Source organism: Podarcis raffonei, chromosome 15 (genome assembly GCF_027172205.1).
Source record: "Podarcis raffonei isolate rPodRaf1 chromosome 15, rPodRaf1.pri, whole genome shotgun sequence".
Lineage (NCBI taxonomy): Eukaryota > Metazoa > Chordata > Lepidosauria > Squamata > Lacertidae > Podarcis > Podarcis raffonei.
This window is the reverse complement of record NC_070616.1, coordinates 7,687,253-7,713,821: the sequence shown is the minus strand read 5'-3', so window position 1 is coordinate 7,713,821 and position 26,569 is coordinate 7,687,253. Positions and strand designations below refer to the sequence as shown.

The 26,569-nt window shown below is 44.8% G+C and overlaps 1 protein-coding gene across 29 annotated transcripts in view; it reads left to right on the top strand.

The window, feature by feature from the left end:
* The window catches only part of MSI2 (musashi RNA binding protein 2), a 398,612-nt gene that overhangs the window by 295,807 nt on the left and 76,236 nt on the right, over nucleotides 1-26,569 (top strand). For all 29 annotated transcript variants that reach the window (XM_053366579.1, XM_053366584.1, XM_053366586.1 and 26 more), the window contains one exon: nucleotides 14,274-14,388. In XM_053366579.1, the coding sequence (XP_053222554.1) occupies nucleotides 14,274-14,388 (115 nt within the window). The remainder of the gene's footprint in view (nucleotides 1-14,273; nucleotides 14,389-26,569) is intronic.

Here is a 26,569-nt window from a genome sequence, read left to right as displayed (position 1 = left end):
GCATATTTATTAGTCAGAAAAAGCTGTGCAGACAGGGACATTGTGGGAAAAGTTAAAACAGCCAATTTTGGGTTGAATTCAGGAATACCGCTGAGAAGACCAAAAACTGTTTGTGCTTTTTTTTGTTTTTCTACAGAGGCATTTCTGTTGCTTCCATTCATCCCACTTTGGTCTGTGGTAAACACATTTGGCAGGTTTTTGTGTTTTCTCCCAAAACCTACTAAAGCTGTGTGACTAGAGGGACAGAACTAGAACAAAAGAAATGTGTGCATGTTAAAAGAATTTATATCCTGCTTGTCTGGTTGTTTTGAATGCTTGAGACACCAAATCAGGTGTCTTCCCAGGCCTATTGAAACAGAAAAGTTTTTAGCAAGTATATACAAGAATGCAGTGATGGTGTCTGCCTGGTACCAGTAGGCAGGAAATTCCAAAGTACACATGCTGCTACACTAAAGGAATGATTCCTTACAAATGCAGACTCAAAAGTTGCACGGCATGTGTAGAAATACAAGTTCTGCAGATTGAAGTGATTGGCACCTATGTGATCTCTGAAGTAAACTGGTCCCAAGCCATTAAGGGCTTTATATACTAATAGTAATGCTTTGAATTCTTGCCTAGTAGTGAACGAGAAGACCATAATGGCCAGGCAGGTTCATGTGGGAAGCAAAATACACCTTAGTCTCAAGTCACTGCAGCCTAAAGTGCTTTATAACACCCATATTAGAGCAGTGTTGTCCTCACAAGGAGGTGCGATCACCTGTAATGTTTGTGTGGGAGACCACCATGCAGCAAACAAGGCAAAGCCAATTGTACCCATAAGGGGCATTTAGCAGTTCCAAGTGATGGAATTCCGTTTCAGAATCTTCCTTGTTTTCTTAGCTCTGTTGATATGGATGCTGGTCCTTGTAGAGCAAGGAAATGGGATTTGAGTTGCTGGGATGTGAGGAGTGGAAGATGACAGTGTGAGAGATGTCAGCTTCTGTGCGACCTGGCAGAAAACGGCACGAGAATCTACCTGTAGCCAGAAACACTTAAACTGATCTATTCCTTTGGGGTGAATGTCACAGCTGTTTCAGACTTCCTAACAAATGTGCATCCGAATGACTCAGCAATGGGGATTGATGTCTTGGGGCAAGAAGAAGAGTCACCATCTGTGGCCTGGCTGTTTCTTTCTGCCCCACAGTTGCTTTGCCTCCTCCCCAGCTCAGCCTCCACTTCTATCAATGGTTAGAGATTTAATCTGCATAAACTGAAATGAGTTAGCACATATAGACATTGTATGCTCTGTGGGATACAGCATTCCTAGGAGTCAATGGAAATGTTTTCTCCTCTTGAAAATTCACAGTGAAAATTAGGCCAAGGACTCTGGTAGAGACCCAGTCATTATCACTAGCCTTTCCTTATTACCTCCTTTTATCCAGTGCAGGGGCTAAAAAACAACAACCCAAAGACCTAACCCCATCCTAACCAAAAACCTCACCTAGCACCAATTTCCTTCCCACTCCTCACCTTCAGCAAGGTTTGCCCTGTGCAAGTGAGGAGGAGCTGGATCAGGGATTGCCAATTTGGTGCCTCCATGAAGCCCATGAGCAGGGCCTGTTGTTGCTCCTCCGCTGCTGCTATTCTGCCTCTGAACCAGAAGCCAGTGAGCCAGTGTGGTGTAGTGGTTAAGAGCAGTGGACTCGTAATCTGGGGAACCGGGTTCGTGTCTCCGCTCCTCCACATGCAGCTGCTGGGTGACCTTGGGCCAGTCACACTTCTCTGAAGTCTCTCAGCCCCGCTCACCTCACAGAGTGTTTGTTGTGGGGGAGGAAGGGAAAGGAGAATGTTAGCCGCTTTGAGACTCCTTCGGGTAGTGATAAAGCGGGATATCAAATCCAAACTCTTCTTCTTCTTCTGTTGTTGCTCCTCCGCTGCTGCTATTCTGCCTCTGAACCAGAAGGTTCCATATAGTCATTATGACTATTAGCCCTCAATACATATATCCTATCCTCCATTAATTTGCCTAATCTTCATTTAGAGACTCCTCATTTGTGGGATGCTTTCCCCATACCCTTCAATTGTCACTATTTTGCTGGTACACACACTATCACACTTCAGTAATGGATTCTGCCTTTAACACAGAAAGTCCCAGATTAAGAGATCTCTATTCTTTTGTATTTCTGTGGTGCCTCACCGCCCTGCCCCCCCCCAATAGCACTACAGGGATTTAACTCCCAATTATGATCTCTCTGTTCCAAGCTCTATGGTGCCCCTGGCCTCTCCTACCCTGCTTCTCGCCCAATTGCTGCCCTTCCCTTCCTGTACAGCTTCATGGAAAATAGGAAGTGGGTGCTGGGTATGGCTGAGCTGGGCTAGGTGGCACGCAAGAGATGTTGCTGACGCTCTCCGGTGCTGGGTCCCACCACTGGAGCAGGCCCTGCCCTCCTTCTCCAGCCACCCTGTCCCAATTTCCTTCGCCCAAATGCCTGGCACCAGCATCACCCTCTTCTAGGCACTTGGGCTGAGACATTTCTGTAATACCTAGGCTTTCGGACTTTATTTTAGATTACACTGCAATATGATTTATGACTTGTTTGTGGTGTTCATCTTTTAGTGGGGTGGGGTAGGTCTCATGTTTTTATACCTGTTGTTGAATGAACGCCTTTAGAAAATTTTGTTTTCCTGAAAAAACTGCACTGACTGCCAGTGAGCTATCAGGCCCAATGTAAGGTGCTAGCATTAGTATACAAAGCCCTAAACGGCTTGGGACCCTGAAAGAGTGCCTCCCCCAATATCAATGAGTTCAGGCCCTGTATAAATATTTAAATAAATCTGGAAAATAAATAAGATCTCACTGACGCTAAAGATTCTACGCATTAGTGTGCCCTGCTGTGTGAGTGTAACCTCCATGAAAACGTTGTGCGTCCAGAGTCCCTTCCTTTCCCTCCCACCTGTGGAAACCTCATCTCAGTATCTGCCTTCCGGGAGGTCATGATGTGTGATCCAGGCATGGGGTTGACTCATCCCTTCAGGAAGAATGCCTGCAAATGGATTGCTCAGCCAGTAGAGGAGTTCTCAACCCAGCATGTGGGAAGAGAAGCTGGCACAGCTGGCCAGAGGCAGCAGCCAGACTATTGTCTTATCACTGACTGGAGAATGCTTAGCAGCCGTGGCAACGGAAAAAATCCATCCTCAAAGGGCACTTTCCTTTTTAGACTTCTAAGTTGAGGCTCATCATTCTGAAATCTCTCTCAGTGTCTCCACAATATTTATTGTTCCCTGAAGTGGTGATGGGGAGGGAGGGAAAGAGTTGAATTCCACTACTGTGTTGGTGGACCTATTTCCAGCCTCCTTTTCACGGAGGAGCTAATTTTAGAGTCTCTGCGCCACTTTTGTCACCATTTATAAAGCTAGAATGTCAAATGGCGTATTAAACAGGCAGCATGAAAGAAGCAAGCAAATGCTAGCGAGGCGCTGAACGTGAAACCCACTATTGGTGTGGGAGTGAAAAGGTTCTTGCCAGGCATCAAAGAAAACACAACAGGCACCCTAAAAATAACTTACCTACGAAACGGAGGTGTTTCAAAAATAGAAACAGCGTGCGATACTTTGTGTGCGTAGTGAAGGGGGAGACTTTTCCTGCAGGATAATTCAGGGCAGCAGTAAAAGGCAGCCTGCAAAACCATGGAGTGTTGCCTTCCAACTGGTTTATTTTCAGCTTGGCCCTCGCCTCTCCGCGTCCCTTTCCACCAACATCACTTGCTCTGTTGTTGAGGCGCTCTTTAAAATGTGGTGCTTAAAAAGTTTCCCCACTAAAGATGCCAGCCGCCAGGAGGTGATGCAAAATACCTAAAAACTGCAGAAGCATCCTGCAGGATCAGGTCGAAGGTCCAGCTGATACCACACCTTGTTTTCCACATCGAATGCACATGAAGGCAATAGCCCTCTTTAACTCCCCACAGGATAGTCTGTTTCTAAACCTGGAGAGGCTGATTTAGCTCTCGTTGTTAGTCACACCTGCTAGGTCTACCAGCCACTCAAGAAGAGGGCACACAGGAAATCCAGCCTTCTTCATCTCCTCTCTGCACCCATCACAACCAAGGCACACACACACATTTGTCCATGTGCAAATTTCCTTCAGAACATGCACTGACTTAATCGAGTCAGTGTTTGGGGGGAGTTGTGGGGGGCAGGAGAATTCATTAGCAGGCTCACAAATTTAAGATGCACGTAACAAAGACGGGAAGAGGAAGCAGCAGCATACGGCATGTTTCAGGTGCTCTTATTTCCAGTGTTTGTGCTCTTAGAAAGTTACGTGTACACATGGACACTTTCAAGAATCTGTGAGTAGACACAGTGGTGGGAGGAAGGGAGGCAACTTTCCTCTCCCAGCTTTTCTCTCTCTGCATTTCTACTTGTTTTTTCCCCTCAATCTGCCTATCTAGGTTGCTAGCTTAGGGACCCAGGAACGCCGTGGAACAACTGGAAGCTGCGTTATATTGAGGCACACCATTGCTTTCTGCCCTGACCAGTTGTGGCTCTCCAGGGTTTCTGACAGTGGCCTCTCCCACTCCTATCTGGAGATGCTGGGGATTGAACTGGAGACTTGCATGTAAAACATGTGCTCTACCTGTGAACCCCTCCCCAAATAAATCTATACTGGCATTGGTGGATACTATGAGGAAGCTTCCATCACTGCAGTCCATTTGACCCAGAAACTTACCAGTTGGCAGCACTTAAGTGCATATGCTTGAGCACCGGGTGTGGGTGTGCGTTTGGGTGTGTGCGGCCTGCACCTTCCAGCCCAAGACATTCCGGTTAATTGGATAAAGGTATAAATAGCAGATCCTGTAAAATAAAACCCTTGGGGAATGGTTTGCAAGACCAGAGGGCTCTCTGTTTTCATTATTTTTTATTTATTTACGATACTTTTCCTCCTGGTGTTTTGATGCAAGCAGGTGCACAAAGTGGCTCTACAAAAACAAAAATTCAATGACATCCGCCAACACAGCAACAAGTAGCAGCAACAGTCAGATTAAAGCAATAAAAGCAGACTAACAAAAAAATATTTTTTAATAACCCAGAAGCCACCAGCAGTTGCTACTAAATCCCAAGCCCCTTCTGAAATGAAGCTGCCATTACCCAGTAGGCCTCCATAAGACAAAATGGGCCCACCTGGAACATCAGCCCCACCGCTGAAAATGCTCTGTCTTGTGCCCATCCTATGGGGGCAACTCTATTTGACAAGAGGACAGCCCTCTGTTTCAAAGTGGCATTTATCCTAAGGCCATTCAGTCTGCATCTGGTTTAAAGATAAGGAACCCTAAAAAAAGAAGAAGAAGAGGAGAGCAGGTGAACTTGCTCATCACCAGATAGTAGCACCTGATCAGCAGGCTGAGCTGGCACCTGGTGTCTTCCTCACTCTGGTGAGATGCATTGCATTTCTATTTAAATTGTAGCAATTGATTTTAAGCTTACATCCATACATATGAATTCCAGTATGCAAATTGGTGTCCTCTTTCTGTGATGCAGATCTTCATTTTTTGACAGTGCGTAACTGGCCGCCCTCCTCTTGTGGCGGACAACTAAATAGCAGGGCTTCAATTGATGACCTCTGTGAGTGGGGTAGGTGGTCAATACAAGGGAGTGGGGCATTGCTTCTGCAAACTAGCTCACAAATGTTGACCTCCCTCCTTCCTCATCTTGGGGACACTGCCTTCCTATAAGTGTCAGCTGGGAAGGCATATTTTCATTCTGCATACTAAGATCCACCTCTCTCCCATTGCTTATGTAACCCAAACAGCACTCCAGCACACAAAGGGAAAGTCATGGTATGCTCAGGTGAGTGCAGATTGAAAGATCAAATATCCCCAGAACAACTCAGTGAGTATTGAGTATCTCCAGTGTCCATTGAGTATTCACAGATGAGGGAGAGAAAGAATGGAATGGAGTATCGTAGAGATGGGCACGTCTGATTAGCTGGAATGCTGAACAGGGAGAACTCACATGGCCACATTTTGTGAGATGTGCTCTGTGTATCTTCAGTTGAGTTTGCTTAGTGCTTTCAACTGATACTGCCAAACATGAGGAATCATTTTGGCTGTGTATAGAAATGAAACCTCTGTGAGTGTCGTCCCGTCCCCCAGTGTAGTTAGCAGGCAATGGTAACCAATGTAGAATGCAGCTGTTTGGAGGTGGCCTAAACAAACAAGATGAGGTGGGCCAAAACAAACAAGATGAATTTTAACAGGGAGAAATGTAAAGTATTGCACTTGGGCAAAAAAAATGAGAGGCACAAATACAAGATGGGTGACACCTGGCTTGAGAGCACTACATGTGAAAAGGATCTAGGAGTCTTGGTTGACCACAAACTTGACATGAGCCAACAGTGTGACGCGGCAGCTAAAAAAGCCAATGCAATTCTGGGCTGCATCAATAGGAGTATAGCATCTAGATCAAGGGAAGTAATAGTGCCACTGTATTCTGCTCTGGTCAGACCTCACCTGGAGTACTGTGTCCAGTTCTGGGCACCACAGTTCAAGAAGGACACTGACAAACTGGAACGTGTCCAGAGGAGGGCAACCAAAATGGTCAAAGGCCTGGAAACGATGCCTTATGAGGAACGGCTAAGGGAGCTGGGCATGTTTAGCCTGGAGAAGAGGAGGCTAAGGGGTGATATGATAGCCATGTTCAAATATATAAAAGGCTGTCACATAGAGGAGGGAGAAAGGTTGTTTTCTGCTGCTCCAGAGAAGCGGACACGGAGCAATGGATCCAAACTACAAGAAAGAAGATTCCACCTAAACATTAGGAAGAACTTCCTGACAGTAAGAGCTGTTTGACAGTGGAATTTGCTGCCAAGGAGTGTGGTGGAGTCTCCTTCTTTGGAGGTCTTTAAGCAGAGGCTTGACAACCATATGTCAGGAGTGCTCTGATGGTGTTTCCTGCTTGGCAGGGGGTTGGACTCGATGGCCCTTGTGGTCTCTTCCAACTCTATGATTCTATGATTCTATGATTCTATTAGGAGTAACACAGTCCACTTCCCACGAGAGTTTTATCTTTGTTAATCTTCACATTATAGCCTAATCCCCTCCCTTGTTTTTAACAAAAGCAGTATGGTTAAATAACATGAGCTGTATGAAATGATAATGGGGCAATAAATATGAGAAAAGCACTAGAACACCAGGCACAATGCTCATAACGTTTGGCTGCAACCGTCGTTTATCCAACTGAAGTCAGTATGTTGAAAGTGCCTAGTGGGAGAGCAGGATATCAGCTGCCCGTTGCAATCCTAAACATACATGTCCCACTGGGATTTACTCACAAGTAAACATGCTTAGGATTGCACTGCACTTCTCCAAGACTCACTTGGTGATACTCCAGGAGAGTTTAAGGCAGCCACAGAGATAAAACTGGGTTCATTTCCACAAGTGCTGAAACTTGTATTTATTATTATTATTATTATTATTATTATTATTATTATTATTATTTTCAAAAGCTCTGTTAAACAAACAGCAAACAAGAAAAGCAACAGTGCATTAAGCTGTAAATAAAATTAGTCAGATCCTTTGGGACAGGCAAAAAAAAAAAGCTGCTTGAAACTTGGATTCTTGAGAAACTCCACTGTCAAATTTTAAAAGCCATTAATAGACTAAGTTTCTAGTGCCCAGCTCTAGAGAGATGTTTCAAAATGTGTGTCAGGAAGCCAAGGGGACCTGTGCCAGAGAAATGAGTTGCATCAGGCAAGGTAGATGTAGATGTGTTTTGTGAGGGGAGCTGATCTTTCAGTGACTGCCACTTCTTACTTCCTGCACCACTGCCTGCCCTATCTCTGTTTTCTCATCTATTTCTTTAACAAGGAAAAAATGGATTCCTCAACAAACCCAGTTATTGCAAGTTATGCTGGATAATGCAAAAGCAAGTAATTCTGCATAATTTTCATTACAATATATGAATTTCATTGTGGCAGAATGTTTGGTTACAGGATGTAACAGGCTTGCTTCTATTACATTTCCTGATGCTCCCTGGTGTAGGAATGAGACTCTCTGCATTTGTTAGCAGATATAGAATAGTATGCATTTTTTGTATTTTTTAAAAGAATGATTACTTACTGCTCTGGGTTGGTTCCCGGTACGGCAAAGGAAAACGTAGCTCTATAAACCATGATTCTATGTAGTTTTGCTATGAGTTGTTGATTGATTAAAGCTGGGGAGGGGGAATGCACGTCAGAAGAAAATTACTAAAAAGCATACTTCCTTTGTTATGTGTTGCAGCCCATATCCTTTTGGAAGAGACATTCTCAAATTTTCACCCAGGAGGGAATGTCTCTTCTAAGACAGCATTTGCAATCTTCAATTTAAGTACTTCCATAAAAAAATAATTTTTAAAAAATTAAATATCTACTGCTCTATTAATTAGTGTACCTTTTTAGTCTGTCAAAATGTTTCTGATTATCTGATCATATCCATTAATACATTACATGCTGCAGCCCTGTCCGTCCCCCGTCCCCCAATATATATCAACTGCTAAACTATTCCTTCTCAGATAAATGTGTTTGGGCTGCCTCTAAACAATGCTCAAGGGCAAATGCTCACCAAACTGCCTCCATACAATGCTCAAGAGTTCCAAAACCTAAGAGCAAACATGTGTGTCCACTATTCAGATCTGAAGCAGGAAGGATGCTGCTTTAGCTGGGTTATGGAGGAGGCGGTAGTCTTTACCAGATGAGCTTTACAAGGCACAACTAGCACCTCAAATTTCACCCAGAATGGGGGGGGGGGCTGACCTTGGAGGAGTGTTCGACAGTGGAATTTGCTGCCAAGGAGTGTGGTGGAGTCTCCTTCTTTGGAGGTCTTTAAGCAGAGGCTTGACAACCATATGTCAGGAGTGCTCTGATGGTGTTTCCTGCTTGGCAGGGGGTTGGACTCGATGGCCCTTGTGGTCTCTTCCAACTCTATGATTCTATGATTCTATGAGAGCCATAGATACAGAGTCATGGGCATTTTGTAACACAGAGAAAATACGTTTTACCAGACCTGTCTGCTGAGAGTTGAGCATCCTGAGGATGCTTCTGTTGAAAGGTGGGATATAAATCGAAAAAATAACTATATAGAGTTCTTTTTTGCAACTCCGGCTTAAAAGGTAGGTTTCCTTTTGTTTCAACTCAATTGTTTTATTGCAGAAGCTAATTATTTAGCTTATTGTTTTAATAGTACTAATCCAAGCTTCATCGTCACTTTTAATGGTCCGTGTCAGCTGGCTTGCTTCTTTTTACAGTGGCACCTCGGTTTAAGAACAGCCCTGTTTACAAACTATTCCGTATAAGAACTCTGCAAAACTGGAAGTAGTGTTCCCGTTAGCAAACTTTACCTCGGTCTACAAATGGAAGCTGAACGGTGGAAGGGCACCGGCGGCAGGAGGCCTCATTAGGGAAAGCACGCCTCAGTTTAAGAATGGCTTCAGTTTAAGAACATACCTCCAGAACGAATTAAGTTCGTAAACCGAGGTACCACTGTATATTGATCTGAGTGACTTGAAATAGACATGGCTAGGAGATGTAACTGATGACCCCATGGCATACAAGCAGTGGGCAGGTGCAAAAGTAATACAGCTCAGGTGTTAATGGATACACCTCTGCTGATCACTCCAGGATAATTTGCTTTGAAGAAAACAACTTCAGCTGACTAGGGCTTAGTATTCTCAGTTTAAAATAATAAACAGAAAGTGTGTTTTGCAAAAGTTTAGCTTCTGGTTTCCAGAGAGGACGTTGCTAGCCTTGAATTGGTCAGGCCAGCCGCTGACACAGGGCATCCTTGAGCAGCTACCCTGGTGCCTGCCAGCCCTTGGGCCCAGGGCTAAAATTCTGGGCCTTGGCAGAGAAAATATTGAGGGTCACCATGTTTTTGTGGCATCTGCCATTTTGTCCCCTCCACAAACATTGTCCTAGAGCATCGTGATAGAAACAAAAATAGCTTATGTCCAAAGGAATCTTTGTCATGCATTATGTTTCTTCTATAAGGGAAAAGTCTGGTGCTCTCTCATACCAGGAGACGCACACAGAGATGACAATGAGGGGGTACCACCCACCCAAAAGGAGTGCTCTTTGCTAAGGTCCTGCTCAGACCTGGAGAAGAGCCTGGTGTGTTTGGTATAAACCAGACCTACTTAACTGAAGTACTTGTAAAAGTTGTCTTGGCTTTTCTCCAAGTAGTGCAGGACAGCACAAATGGTTCCCACGATTTCCCACTCCCTCTTTAAATTCTCATGAAGACATTGTGAGATTGTTTAGACAGGGAGAGGGAGAGATTCATGTCTGAGTACAGATTTTAGCCCAGTCAATATCTGACCACTTTGCCCACTGCACCCCAACAAAGATGTGTATGTTTTTCTGCCATAAGTTAGCCTGCACATATTCACAGACGACAGGCCTCTCTTGGGTAGCTGAGTGGACCTGCTGTCACCTGAGACATTTACTAGGCCACCCAACACCTATTGCTACCTGCAGGAACCAACGTTGTGGGGCCAGCTGCTGGGTGGTTGCTGATTATTTATTTAAGTACTTCTAAAGCACCTAAAATGTTCTAAGCACTGGAATGAGGAGGGAAGAGGAAAGCAAGCATTGGGACAGCTGCTTCATTAGCTGACAAAAGGAGCCATGTTGGTCTCCCTCTTGCCATCTGTTGTGAAGCAATCACCTCTGTTTGGGGAAGGGGTGAAGGTCAGTGGTAGAGCATCTGCTTTGTATGCAAAAGGTCGCATGTTCAATCCCTGTCATCTCCAGGAAGGGCTGGGATAGACCGCTGCCTGAAACCCTGGAGAACTGATGCCTATCAGTGTAGTCAGTACTGAGCTAGCTGGACCAGTGGTCTGGCTGAGTATAAAGCAGGTTCCTGTACTCTTATATTCCATAGTATTCTTCCTGAGAGGCAGGGGGTGTAGCCTCCCAGCACCCCTGGTTCTCCTGACAGTGTGCCTCTCTTTAGCTTCTGCAGCTCCTTCGATTCGATGGGCCATTGTGGCTTCCTCCTTCCCACTCCCTTATTTTCCCTCCCAACTGGCTCTCTTCCCACCCAGCAGAGTAAGCTCACCTTGTTCACATTACCTTTGCATGGCATGTCCATTGGTGGAGCTTGGAGGTGTTTCTTTTCTGACATACCAAAGGTTGTGGCAGAGCAGTTTGCACGAAACCAGTATTTTGACAGTTTGCTGGCAGAATGGAAGCTTTGTTGCTCTGTGAAATGTTGCAAGCTGAATAAATAAGATATGCCGTGAGGTTTTGCAGCAGGGCGGTGGGTTAGGGTGGGGTGGGAAGAGAGAGAGGGAGGGAGAGAGAGAGAGAGAAAGAGAGAAAGGGTGGGTGGTTTTGTTTAAAATACTCCCATTTACAGTCAGTTAACCTTTACGTTACCTAAATGAAAATTGTACAAACCTGAAATTTCCTCTGATCGGGTTGCCTAGGAACAGACGGTTGGTTACCATAAGACAATGGATGCACTGTTACTGATAGGGCTATTAGAAATAGAGCCAGTTAGCAGCATTATCCTACATTGCCAGTTCTGTCTCGTGTAATTACCTGTTTTGCACCTCCAAAGTACCGCCCACCTTTCCTTCCTCGCTCCGATGGCAGACTTCGTGTGCAAACAGTGCCGAAAGAAAAAACGATCTCTGCGGGATAAGAGATCCTTTGAGATATTTGGCAAATTTGGATGTTTTTGCCCAGTGGTGAGTTCAGGTGCTGTGTTATGAAGACTACGTGGCCAAGATGGCGCTACTGAGAAACCAGAGGGAGTTATCAGGCTGCCTGCAGGAACCCTAAGACTTGCAGAAGTAGAACAATATTTAGGGAAGTATGCTAAGGGGCAATCCCCCCTCCCCAAAAACAGTCCAATGAGGACGGAACAGGCCCACTAGCCACAGAATGCTGATTGTATGTGGCGGGGGGGGGGGCAGGCAGAGGGCCTTCTTGGTAGTGGCACGCACCCTGTGGAATGCCCTCTGACGTTTAGAAAACATCTGAAAGCAGCCCTGTTTAGGGAAGTTTTAAATGTTTGATCTTTTATTGTGTCTTTTGTATTCTGTTGGGAGCTGCCCAGAGTGGCTGGGGAAACCCAAATTATTATTATTATTATTATTATTATTATTATTATTATTATTATTAATCATCCCACCCCCGCTGGCCAACTCTGACAGGAGCAGGGTTATTTTCTGTCAATCATCTGGTGTCATGATGACATCAGATGACTGATAAGTGAGCTGTGGGTTGGGGGGGGGGTGTTGCTTTGCAGGAATTGTGCTTATGAAACAGCACCAGCTTATGAGCAGAGGTTTCAATCCTGCTGGCTTTGGGGAACATCTTGGCGAAGCAGCACCCAGCAAGAACAGAAGCACCCTTGGTCATCAGCTGACGTCATCCACTGATGTCAGCTGATGGACAGGCAAGTGGTGGTGTCCACCCCTGCTGTGACCTCTTGTTGCAGGTCTCTCTTCAAAACCAAACCCAGGATGGGACTGTGCAAATGAGGTGGTGCAACCATGCAGGTTAAGACTGGTTTAGTGCTATCTGTTTCTTGAGATGTTGGGGGGGGGGCAGATTTTGTGCCAGCTCAAAGTTGTCCATGACAGCTGTGGCTTCTCTGCTTTCTCCAATATGATTCAATGACTGCATTTCACTTGAACCCCAGTAGCTTTCAGTTCATTTATTAGGAAGTGGATGGGGAAGGCAGGGGGTACGTATGCTGAGGATATTTATGATAAACTTTGCAGGGCTACAGAGAAGGAACTACATATTTTGGCAAGTTTATTACCAAGAGTCAAACTAGATAATATGTGAATTTCATGATTGCATTTCATATCTTCTTTTGTTCATTAAATATCAGCCATGCTGGAGAAGGCAATGGTCAGAATTGAGACGGGTGGGGGCATAGCTGTTTCCTTTCACTAGAGTTCTAACTAAAATCCCTTTTAAACAGCTTAATGCTGCAGTCCTGGTCCTGATCATCCCCCCTCCGCCATGCCTTCTGTTTAACAAATCAGAGACCTGAAATGCAATCACACTTGCCTAATTTGGTCCTAAGTGGTGGTCTAAGTGAAAAGTGAGGTGAAAATCAGACATACCTTTTCCACTCTGTCTCTTTCACATGTGGTGGCAAGCCTGAGATTGGATGCTCTAAATTTTCTAGTTTGCACCTAATTGCCAGAACACTTCCTTGCTCCTGGTCTGTTCCCTGGCTCACATCAAAGCACCTTTTCCCTCCAAGCATCCCACCTGGTTTCAGCAGCTAGAAATAGTTCTTAGTTTGACCTTGTGCCCTGCCATTTACTTTTGGCCATCGTTGGCCTTATGCACTCTTCAAAGGTTATTAATAGCCAGACCCTTGCAACGTGATGAAAATGGTATTAAGCTTCCAAAGGTACCAGGAATAACCCTTTATTGGTACATTGTACAGAATCCCAACCCCAGCACAAATAGGAATTTTCTTCCCGCACAAACCCAATCTGTTGGCAATATTTGCTTGTAGAAAGTTACCGCTGAATTGCTTTGCAATAAGGTTGTGTTGGCAACTAGCCTTTGATTTCTCCAGAACAATGAAGTGTTTTGAAAGGAAGAGCTAATCAATCAAAACAACAGTAGGAGAGACAGTAGGAAGTTACTGCTGTCAGGAATTTGTGTGTGGAGATAAGTTAACCTTGCTGGTGGTCCACTGTGTATTGTTTTGTATGTCTACACGAACGCTCATGCTTATAAGTGTTTAAGCAGCGGACTACTCAACCAGCAAATAACTCTAACCAATGTAGTCCTGGGTGGTAAAGTTACAGTACTTGTTTTTGGTGTCACAGGTATTATCAACAGGTGTCTGTTGCAGTCATTCTCTGTACGGCAATTGCATTAGAAATGATAAACGTAATAGCATTTGGAGTGAAAATAAGCCTGGTTCTTGTACAACAAAACAGCAATAGCTGCATGTTTATTTCACAAAGAAGTAACCACTTAGAAACACACTAAAAGTTAATACAGCCTAACTTACGGACTGCAGCTTTTAGCTGTGTGACCTATCCACACATTATCTCTGCCTTAGCTGGGTTTGTACTGCCTGCTTTCTGAAGTCACATTACACATATTTACTCTTTGAAAATCACTTTACACCGCTGGCCTATTTTTAAAGTTCACATTTTACAGAAGAGCAATGCTAAAAATAACCCCCCTTCCCCCACAACTTAACCAGATCAGTTCAGCATTTGACATTTTACATGAATTCATTTGCATCTCATTTGTACATGTTTCTGCTTAATAGGTGGAATGTAAGAAAGCACAACCTAAAGAAGTGATGTTTCCGCCAGGGACGAGAGGAAGGGCTCGTGGATTACCATATACCATGGATGCTTTTATGCTAGGGATGGGAATGTTGGGTAAGTGTGCAATAGATGAGCCATCGACAAGAATGTGTCTATGTTTTCTGTACGTGTTCCAAAGCTCAGAGCTGCCTAAACTGTTGTGTACAATAGATGAGCAGTCAGCAAGAGCCTGTTCCAAGATTCGGAGGTTCAAAAATTGCATGACTTGTGCAAGATACAGCGGTATGGACGATGGGGGCTCAATTATCCTTTCTGTGCTAAAAGGCGATCACATGCACACTCTGGAATACCCAAATTTGCATTTAAATGGATATTTTCAGTGGGCCCTTCCACACACATTCACAAAAGCAGAATTATGCTTAAAACTGTTCTCTTCCTCCGCCTCTTCCCCCCACCCCACCCCCAAAGAATTGAGTCACACATTCTTAAAGGTATCTTTGACAGTTCAGCACAGATAATTAAAAATCTTCATGGCTTTAAATGGCACAGAAGATGGAGAAAGCCCAGCGAGAAACATAATAGCGTGGTTGTAGCAATAATTAGAAGTTCCAAGGAGAGAGGACGGTATTTGAGCCCAGACCATTGTGTCCAGAAAGTACTAATTAAATGGGATAAATGGTATTTAATGCTGAAATTCTATTTGCGTGGCAGGTCATCTTAGTTATAATTGGCTCTCATTTGTTTCTCCTTAGCTGTTCTTCCTATATTACCTGACAACTGCTTGATTGTAAATATATATTAAAAACTGGGGAGAGATAGGTCTACCCCAGCGGAGATGCTGATTATCCACCCCACTACCTCCCATCCCTTAAATGTTAAATTGATTCTCCTCACCTCTTTTTCCTTAATATCATTGAGGTAGTCCTTGGCCACTCTTCTGTCTGAGCCCTGAGTATTCTAGCTAATCTTGGGCTTTTCCTTCCACAACCTCTGGGAAAGTCCTGGGCCTTGAGCACCTTATTATAATAATACAGTGGTACCTCGAGTTACAAATGCTTCAGGTTACAAACTCCACTAACCTGGAAGAGTTACCTCGAGTTGAGAACTTTGCCCCAGGATGAGAACGGAAATTGTGTGCCTGCGGCGCAGCGGCAGCAAGAGCCCCCACAAGCACGCCTCTAGTTAAGAACAGTTTCAGGTTAAGAACGGACCTCCGGAACGAATTAAGTTCGTAACTAGAGGTACCACTGTAACTAGATTAATATGAAACAATTTGAATAAAAGTATATTAGCTTTGATATAAGCATTTCATTTTTTCTTTGTGTTTTTGTGAGAGTGGAGAAAGGAGAAACTGGGAAAAAAGAAGGGAAGACAAAATGGTGCAGTTCTCAGGTCCCTCTGTTCCCATATGTAAGCTCACAAACTGTCACAGGGACCGATCATGTGAAAGGCTTTGCAGTACAGGGTGTGCAACCTCCAGTGCCCTCCCGGCATTGTCGCATTCCAGCATCCCTGATCATTGTCTATGTTCTGCTGGAGATGATGAGAGCTGTAGTCTAGCAAGACTTGTAGAGCATAATATTGGTAACTATGTGCCCACCAAATGTTGCCGGACTACAACTCCCATCATCCCTGACAACTGGCCATCCTGACTAGGGCTGACAGGAGGTGGAGTCCATCATGTGGAGGCCCACAGGTTGCCCATCCCTGCTTCTGGAAATAAATAAACGTAAAGCCTGGCAGATGTATATAGCGAGAATGCAGCAACACTATAAATAATATCTCACACGTAAATACTAAAATAATATAAATGATTTAGTTTAGTTCTAAGTTCGCATGGTTCAGTGGTCAAAATCGCACCATTGTTTAGGGGAAATGTGATGTGATCAATTGATTTAAATTACCCCTTTTCTTGCTCATTTAAATCATTGATTACTATTATTTTATTGCTGATTTAAATCGCCTTAAACCAATCCACACTCCAAAAATCTGGAAAGGGTATTCAAAGCCAAGTTTACCACTGTTAATCAGAAGAAAGGTTTAACCCTGAGGCATATTTATGACTCAGTACTATTTGGGTTAGCTCTTGGATTATTTTAGACATTAAAATAGAGCTGCTTGTTGAAACTGCAGGCTGGCACCTCAGTTGAAAAGAAATGGCATGTATGGGTTTTGGCAGATCATCTCTTGCCGCACAGGTGCCTGTTAGTGCATGTAGAGTGCATGGATTCATTAAGAGATCCAAATTGGTTCTGTTCCACTGGTTTTTGCAGGGTGACTCCTAATGTGATCTTATTAGATTTTAAATCACCCTGACTTGCTCTGAATGAATGATTGATTCATGATGAAGGCCAGATGCTTAACTATCTGCTCCAGTTCTTCTCTGGCCCCCTCTATCCCCTTCCCAGCTCTTGGTTATTGAGGTGGCATCATTACGAAGCCGCCAAGTTGCAGCAGATAAGTCTGAGTCTGTCTTGTCCATTATGTGCATGTATCCCTAGTTGCCTCCAACAAGTCAGCTTCAAGGTCGACGGCTGTCAGCGGATTCTCAGCATGCAATCAAAATTTTCCATTCCTTACTCGTCAGTTGCACAGCAGTGAAATCCCACCCATGAACAGAAGAAGGGTGTAATTAACTCATCAAGCAAAATTAGCACAGGGAGACTGTGATGTGGCCTGATATTTAGCCAAAGACCTTTAGTCGCACAATTGCATTGCTGATTCTCGGAGAATGAAACCAAGTATTTTTATTTTATTTTTTATACCCTTGAAAGCATTGTCTCCAGGTTGGCAGCCGGCTTCCTCCAAAGCTGGTGAGGACTGGAGCCCATACAGCTTGGCCAACCTGAGCTTGGATTAAAAAGCAGAATCAGTTCCCAGGATTGCTCTTCAGGAACTAACATAGGTGACCCATTCTGACTGAATGCTTTTCTAGGCAGCTACTTTAGGAGTCATTCCAGAAGCTAGAGTGTAGATACAAAACATTTAGTCAGAAGGTGCCTGTAGAAGAGAACATTTATATCAAAAGAATGGCTCTGGTACTCAGCAGCTCTGCTGGTGACCCACATGAGCTGTGGAGAGTTTTCATACAGGATATAAAGTCAGGGCTGCCTGAAATTATGCTCATTTGGGAGCTTCCCCCAACTGGGTCTTGGTAGACTAGCCATGGAGACTTGTATCAGTGTTCAGTGCATAGGCGCCATGTCTAGGGGGCCCTGGGTGCCAGGGAACCCACAAAAAATCTGGGTGCTTAGCATCCACAACACGGGGCTCCGACGTAACTTCCAGTTACCGAAAAACGTGTTGGAGCCCTGATGCAGCCTCCCAGATGATGTTGGAGGCCCTGCCAGGCCTCTGAACAGGATGTAATCTCCGAGACCCCATGAGAAGAGCCGCTGCGCCGCTGACTCAATGTGATGTCATGATGTCACGACATCATGTTACATCACAGGTGCCATTGGGCACCCATAACCTGGGGCCCAAGTCAGCGCCCCTGCTTCAGTGTCAGCAACTTGGATGAAGAAAGGCAAAATAGCATGCCAGTTTGATTAGCCCCCCTCCCCCATGTCAGATGTGAAACTCATGGCTTGGTTGCAATCAAGCAATAGGTTAATTATCTGGGAGATTTGTCCCTGTGTCTGGTCTCTGTTGGCACTCTGATTGTTACAGGGACCATGTGATATCACACCGATGTGAGTTACATTTGACTCTTTGAAGTTACATAGTGGACCAAATTTGAGCTGGTGTCTGAAGGATCTGGGCTGAGGTTCAGAGAGGTCGCACTTAGATGCACATCGGTCCAGTTCTGATCTTACAGCCAACAGCTTTTCATAGTGGTCTGTTTTAGTACGAAGTGTATTTGGCATACAGTTTGCAGGGATGTTGAAACCAAGCATGGCAGCCAGTTTGCAGGTGTGGATGTACTTTTGTACTGCTTTCAGTTGTTTAATCAGATGGGGAAATGCATGAATGCCTACTTTACTTCCTACTCTCTAGAGTCCTAGCACATTGAAATTTGTTCAAGCAGCCTCTCCAATTCCATAGGGGACTGTAGTGGAACAAAATAAAAAGTTATGTTTGGTTAATCCTTCATGAAGATAAGGCCTTAACTTGAGACAGGTCTTATTTTTAAAAAAGTAATGGACCCACATCCCAGTCTCAAGGTGTCCTTTGAGCGTGTGATTTTTTTATATGCCACGCCTTACCAAGACAAAAACTTAGGGTTCCTTTCTTTTGTTACCCTCCCCGCGCCCGGCAGTGGCAGGCATCTTAGCTGTGACCATCTGTTAAATACAATACCTAAAGCTCCTAACTCACCACCTCCTTTCCCTCCCAGGCTACAAAAAAGCTCAGCCAGTAAAATTTATATCTCTGGACCACTGAAATACTACCTGATGTGAACGTCTTAATTCCAGGAAGTCTCTGACTGACTTTTTAATATTGCTGCGGGAGCCAGACCACAGCTCCGCAATAGTGCACACGTTCAATCTAGCTGGGCTGCATTCATGCATAAAAGAGGCTTGTGTCCTTCAAAGAAAGTCATTCTTGTAGAGGAGATACTCCTTAAGAGAGAAAGCAAAGGCAAGGGTGGCATTGGCACGAGTACACCAAAGGCTCGATGCCTTGAAGTCCCATTAGAAACCATCTCAGACACCCAAATCTTAGCTTTTAGTGTTACTTCCAGGTGACATTTTTTGCAGAACTGGAAATTGGGACAGTGGCTTGAGCTAAGACAAAGGAAGGAAAAGGCTGAGTAGAAGAGAAATCTCTCTCTCCCCCTCCTCCCTTTTCTTGGTCTTACTTCAGGAGTATAGTTTAGGTGATTAAGATGGCAGGGAGGATGGGGTGCCTCAGGCACTTGAAGCATACTCTTGAGGTTCATTTAAAACACGCAAAGGGTACATCTAAAAATCTGAACATTGCAAACCCAGTTTCGCTTCAGCACCTGAGATTTAATTTTTGGGAAATGTCACAAGGAAGCAGTTTTCTTTCCGAGTAGATGGGTGGAAGATATGAGGTTCTACTAGCTTGGGAACTCAGAACTGCAAATAAATCACCATTTCACTGTAACCCCAGGGCCAGTTCAGCTGGCCATTTTTCCCAGGACAAAGGCTCCTCCTCAGCTGTTGCCTCCTTGTGGCATTGCACATTGAGCATTTTCTTTAGAGAGGGTCCAGTAGACAACCCCTCCCATGGCCCCTTAGATTCTGCAAGATTTAGCAGAAACAGTGCAACATAGGAAAGTGCCTTAATCAAGATGTGGCCTTGTGAATAGTGTATTAGGTACCATGATTCAAGAAAAAAATGCTTTTACTAAGCAATTAAGGCTATGTCTTGTGCACATATACTAGGGATTAATTCCCATCGAAATTAGTGGGACTTTCCACCAAGTAAACATGCATAGGCTCTGGCTGCTAGTTTTCCCACTCCGGGAAAAAAGCTTGCAGCAAATTGAAAGGTAAACTAACTCAGCTGTTAAGTTTGAAAGGGTCTGGACATGTCAGGCTTCCGATCCTTGATTTCAAAATCGATACAAGCAAATTATTCTTTCCTTGACAAAACAGAGCTGGTACTCTCGGCAGTGGAGCTGCATTCTTATCTGAATGAGAAGGCGGATAGAGGGGAAGAGTTGATTTTCCAGGAGCCAAATGTTGAACACTCACGTTCACACTGGGGAACTCTGGCAGCCGTCCACTTAGCAAAGCATTATCATGCATCCTGCTGCCTCGGAGGGTTGCCCCACAGGGGTGGCATTTGAGATCCAGGAAGTCTTTCCAGATCTGCTTATTCTCCCTTTGCCCCAGCTGAGCAGGAGGCAGGGTGTCTGAGAGAGGGGCAGCAGAGTTGGGGTAGTTTTTGAGCCCTGCCACCTCTTTCTTGCCTGGTGTGCAGCAAGGACCAGACTCCTCTTCTCTATTTGAGCTGGCTGGAATTATTACTGGGGCCACACATGGGCACACAATCACACAGCAAAAGGTCAGTGAGAATCAGGCAATGTGCAGACACAGCCAGTAGCACCTGTACAGGCTTTCTGACTGCATCTGTGCAGTACTGATGCACACAACCCTTTTACAACCAGGCTTCTCATTATGGTTGGGCAATGGTGACCGTCATGTTGCAAAGCTTATAAAGATCCTCCTGTCTGTGACGGAGAGTTCCTCTCGTCTGGAAACGGATTCCTTATGCTTTGCACTCTCACATCAAGTCCAGCATTTTGGGGACATTTGCATCATGTTTAATGCTACGCAGTCCCCGATTTAGCGGCACTTCCCAGAATTTTCCCACTTTCTTCTCAGGACCACTTTTCAGCTCCTCTCTCAGACATTGTGTTGAGCTTTTGAGTGTGCCAGTGTGCCTCCCAGCAGGCTTACCTGCTGGCAGCAATGGGCTGGAAGCTTCCGTTTTAATTTCCCACTATGCTGTATGTTGGGCTGGTTGTAGTGGGCAGTTTGAGAAGCTTCTTGCTGCCATTAACTTGGTGCTCGAGTCACTTTAGAATGTAGCACTACAAATGGCAGAAGTCTCCTATAAAAAGGGACAGTAAACTTGTATTGAATCCTAAGACTTGGCATTTCAGGGGTGTCAGTGGTCCCCAAGTTCTAGGGAACAGTGCCAGTGTTGGCTGCATGCCCACACTAGCCTGAAAATCTGCAGTGTTTCCTATCAGGCATCTGAAGAGCAGGATTGCCCCAGTGTTTCTGTCTCTGGCCAAAGGAGAAAGAGTGGAGAAAGAAGTTGTGTTGTGAAAAGCATGTTTGATTGTTGATTTAGGTCTCTACTTTCATGGATAGGAAGTTCTCTCTTCAAGGGAGGTAATCGAGGCAAAGCCTTGATTTTTCAGTTTAGTGACAAGAGATAATTACTGCAAGATTGATCATTCGCCAGAAGTACTGAAGCAAATAAATTGCTCAGTACCCATTGCAAGGCAAGAATGGCGCCTAAATGGGAAATGGCGGATCGGCCTGCCTGCCCATAATTTGGCTTGATGAAGCATCCACATGGGCATGGTGTTAATGTGCTATTGATATTCAGCCAGCCAATTTCCCCCCGTGCGGATCAGGCTCTGACTCGTTAGAGCAGAGCTGGGCACTGCAGCGGCAAATGAAGAGGAAAATTGAAGTAATGTTGTATTATAAATTTATGATTTCATCTGCCTGACCTCGAGAAATGTTCTGTGATGGGATATATGGATGAGAACCACTATCCAGTCAGCTGTATATTTTGTCTTTGTTGTTGGAAGTGATGCAGTTTCAAGGAAGTATGAAGCAAGGGGCTGATGGGAGGGAGGGGGGAGTGACACAGGTGTGCTTGTGGTTATTCGGTGATCCTGGTTGATTGGTTTTGAGCCTCTCTTTCTCTTTTGCTTTTAAATTGAAGGAAGTCTTGTAGTCCGTGTGTTCTGGCGCAAGATTTTTCTTACTCTGATCATCTTGCCACCTAAGGCTCATAACAGATAAAGTATACCTGTTCCCCTTTTCATGTAGGAACTGAAGTTGGGGAGCCGATTCATAAAACACATGGCTGTGTCCTGCACTCTAAGAAAATGCAATGTGTGAGGACCAATCTAGGCATTTGGTTTTGTAATGTCCCTCCCATTTTATGTAGTTATTTATTTCATTAAATTTATGTGCTGCTCAACTGTAAAAACAAACCTCAGAGCAGTTTACAACGAGGTAAAGCAGTAAAATCAAGAAAAATATACCACAATAGGTTAAAATATACAAAATATACAAAAAGTTAAAATACTGAAACATCAACTTTCTAAGCATCTGGATAAAGGTAAAGGGGCCCCTGACCATTAGGTCCAGTCATGGCCGACTCTGGGGTTGAGGCGCTCATCTCGCTTTATCGGCCAAGGGAGCCGGCGTACAGCTTCCGGGTCATGTGGCCAGCATGACTAAGCCACTTCTGGCGAACCAGAGCAGCCGTTTACCGTAAACGCCCTTTACCTTCCCGCCAGAGCGGTACCTATTTATCTACTTGCACTTTGACGTGCTTTCAAACTGCTAGGTTGGCAGGAGCAGGGACTGAGCAACGGGAGCTCACCCCGTCACAGGGATTCGAACCACCGACCTACTGATCGGCAAGTCCTAGGCTTTGTGGTTTAACCCACAGCGCTACCCGCATCTGGGTAAGCTTGTCTAGCCGCCCAGAGTGGCTGGGAAACTCAGCCAGATGGGCAAGGTATAAATAATAAATTATTATTATTATTATTATTATTATTATTATTATTATTATCTAAACAAGAATGTTTTTCATAAGCACTGAAAATAATACAGTAAAGGCACCTGCTTGATATCAATAGGCAGCGAGTTCATTTTAAGCAAGAAAAAGCACTTTTAGAGAATTGATCAGAACCAGAGAATGTTGGTCCTCACCTATTGTTTCTAGATTCTCCCCAACACCACCTGTGGCTTTTTCTCTTTGCAGAGTCAATGAAAAACATGTGTTTCCCCACAGGAGGAAAAGGCACTTGGGGAATAGCAATTTGGACCAGGAAAGGGGTTAACACTTACCGTCTTGCCATTCCTTCAATTCAGGTTGCCCCTCCAGAAGTTTTGTACTTGTAACATTACAGTACAGTCGTACCTTGGAAGTCGAATGGCATCTGTTCCGGAAGTCTCTTAAACTTCCAAAACGTTTGGAAACCAAAGCATGGCTTCCGATTGGCTGCAGGAAGCTCTTGCAGCCAATTGGAAGCCGCGGAAGCCCCGTCAGATATTTGGCTTCCAAAAATAGTTCACAAACCGGAACAGTCACTTCCGGGTTGGCGGTGTTCAGGAGCAAAAATGTTCAAGAATTAAGCTGTTCGAAAACCAAGGTACGACTGTATCTCCATGTAGGTTGGCCTTGAGGGTGATTCTTAATATTGTTTCCTCATGTTGTTGTGTTGTCCCCCTTTCCTTTGTATTTGTGCACATCACATATTCCTAACTGGCTCAGCATTTGTTGAAAAACCTGTAAAAGTGGATTGGAGGACTCAGGAGTCGTGCTGAGCCATGACCTGCACATATTACTAACCCTTTGTAAGGCCAGTTTGACATCTGTATGCTGGAAAAGTCAATCTGCAAACATACTCAGAAATGATGAGGAAAATGTACCTTAAAAATGTCTCTTCATGCCAACCTTCACACAACATCCAGCTCTGGAGAGTTGAATGGAAGAGGAGCAATACCTTATTCTCCAATATTTCACTTCTGAAAATATGCCCAAACCATCTTCTCACCATCGTATTACAGCACTACTCTGACTGCTCTTGTTTGCTTTACAATTATTTGCCTGCACTGTTTTAAAAGCTCAAAGGCTATTTGTTAGTGAAAGGTTTGTCAATGGTAGAGCATCTGCTTTGCATGCAGAAGGTCTCAGGTTCAATCCTCAGCATCTCCAGGTGTGGCCGGGGGAGAACCCTGCCTCATACCCTGGAAAGTTGCTGCCAGTCAGTGTAGACAATACTGAGCTAGATGGACCAGTCTGACTTCAGTATAAGGCAGCTTCCCATGTTTTGTGGGGGTTAGAATATAATTATCCTACAGTTATTTATCAAGGCATGCACAATGACAGGTCGTGTCCTCTATAGCACCTTAATGTTCATGTGCCTGCATCTACACGCATGTGCTTTAGAGACAAGATGTAGCTTCATAACTCTGAGAACTTGGGGTGGAAGCTGAACCCTAGAAAATAACAACTCTAAGAACACACATTAATTACATTTGACACAGTATTCCCGAAAGGCAAAAAAGGGACATTTGCCAGAGACAGGTCGAAACAAACAAAACCAGAAAATAAGCCAGGTAAACAATAACAGTTGGAGCAAATGCTGTAGATATGGATTCCATATTTGCACAATATATTTTCATAGGGATCACCCACAGGAGCAGTTTGGTGCTTGGAAAATTAAATATGTGAATCTGCCCATGAACTGTGCTTGGGACAGTGCTTGTATGTCCCACCCCTTTACTTGTTGTTGTTGTTTAGTCGTTTAGTCGTGTCCGACTCTTCGTGACCCCATGGACCAGAGCACACCAGGCACTCCTGTCTTCCACTGGCTCCTGCAGTTTGGTCAAACCCATGTAGTAGCTTCAAGAACACTGTCCAACCATATTGTCCTCTGTCGTCCCCTTCTCCTTGTGCCCTCCATCTTTCCCAACATCAGGGTCTTTTCCAGGGAGTCTTCTTCTCTCATGAGGTGGCCAAAGTATTGGAGCCTCAGCTTCAGGATCTGTCCTTCCATTGAGCACTCAGGGCTGATTTCCTTAAAAATGATAGGTTTGATCTTCTTGCAGTCCATGGGACTCTCAAGAGTCTCCTCCAGCACCATAAATCAAAAGCATCAATTCAGCCTTCTTTATGGTCCAGCTTTCACTTCCATACATCACTACTGGGAAAACCATAGGGAGTGACTATATTGTTATGTGGTCCAATCGTTAATTTTTAGAACGGAGCGCCTCAAATTCAGTGTGACAAACTCATTACTCCATTGACCCTGAAGTGAGCCCTCATTAAGGAGTAAAATAGTATCTGGTTTCAAAACAGCACTTTACTATGAGTTTTTTTGTTCCTGGTGGATGCTGGTGCCTTGGTCAGAACTGCATTTTATCAATATTGTTATTCAAAGAGACGGTTTGCAAAACTTACCTCTGAACGATCCAGTAAATTTCTGGCAGGATTTGCATTGTGAAATGCATGTTAAGGAGACAAACAGGGTGTTCGCGTGCATTTAAAGCCAGAGTGCCTTGTTTGGCCATTGCTATTTTGCTTTGCGTGCACAGATCCATCCCGTCATAATTAGTAATCAAAATTCATCCAAGCGTTTAATGTTCCACCTCTAAATGATGATTAATAGCAAACAATATGGACGTCTAAATCTCATCTGAAATGGAGGGGACATGCTATGTTGGCAAAATAATTGAGCATGTTGCATTGCAGTGCAACAGCTCTGTAAAAATGAACACAATTGAAGGGATGAAACCTCAGCGAAAGAACAAAATTTACATTTGGTAACAGGGCACTCTACGAGCTTGATCTCAGTTAAAACCAATGGAAAGATTTGCCCAGATAAAACGCAGAAAGCACTTTTGCAATAAACCCCTGCTCTCAAGAACAGAGGTTGGCTACTTTCATCTTTAAAAAGTGTGTGTGTTATCCCAGGACAAAAGTTCTCACACTGTCTGCCGGAGCATGACAGAAATACTAGTGTGCTACAAGGAATTAAAGTTCTTGTCAGGCCAAAACACCCATCAAAGTGCTGCTGCTGCCCAATTCATTGTTCTGGCCTTGGTTCTTCCAATTTGCCTGTGCCAGGGGCAAGCCATTCTATACCAGGCATCAGGGTGGCCTCAGGGTGGCAGGCTCCTGTGGGCTCTACTGCCATTGCACACCCACCAGGCTCTCTGGTCAGAGTATCGGAAAGCTCTCTAGTAAGGCCAGCTCCCATCAGAAGCTAGTTTTGAGTGTGCAGTCATTTAATCACTATTTTTGATTAGTTGTTTAGTCGTGCCCGACTCTTCGTGACCCCAAGGACTAGAGCACGCCAGGCATCTGCCATCAGAGCAGAAAAGTGAGGTCCAGGACAGCTTCTAAAGAAAGATGGGTGGGTAGGAGGAAGAGGGGGATCTTAACCCTTCCCATGTCTGTCAGTTCTCCCCATCAAAAATCTGAGGCTCTTTCCCCTTACCAGGCTCCAAAATGTATTTTTCGCCCTATAGGACGCACTTTTCCCCCTCCAAAAATGAAGGGGAAATGTGTGTGTGTCCTATGGGGCGAATGCAGGCTTTTGCTGAAGGCTGGAGAGCGAAAGGGGTCGGAGCGAGAAGGGTCGGTGCAAAGTCGCGCAGCTCTCCCACCGCTTGCGAAGAGCTGCCTGCACCCAGCTTCGGGCTTCGCGTAGCTCTCGGCAAGCAGTGGGAGAGCTGTGCGAAGTCGCGCAGCTCTCCCACCGCTTTGCGGAGAGCTGCCTGTTCTGGGGGCTGGGGTTGGGGGAAGCTCGGGCTTCCCCCGCCCCAGCCCCGCGCCTGGGGGGGGAATAATTCCCCCCCTTATTTTCCCCCCAAAAAACTAGGTGCGTCCTATGGGCCGGTGTGCCCTATGGGACGAAAAATACGGTAACTACTCAAGAGAGGGGAACCATGATACGTATACAGTGGTACCTCGGGTTACATACGCTTCAGGTTACAGATGCTTCAGGTTACAGACACCGCTAACCCAGAAATAGTAACTCAGGTTAAGAACTTTGCTTCAGGATGAGAACAGAAATCGGGCGGCAGAGGCACGGCGGCAGCGGGAGGCCCCATTAGCT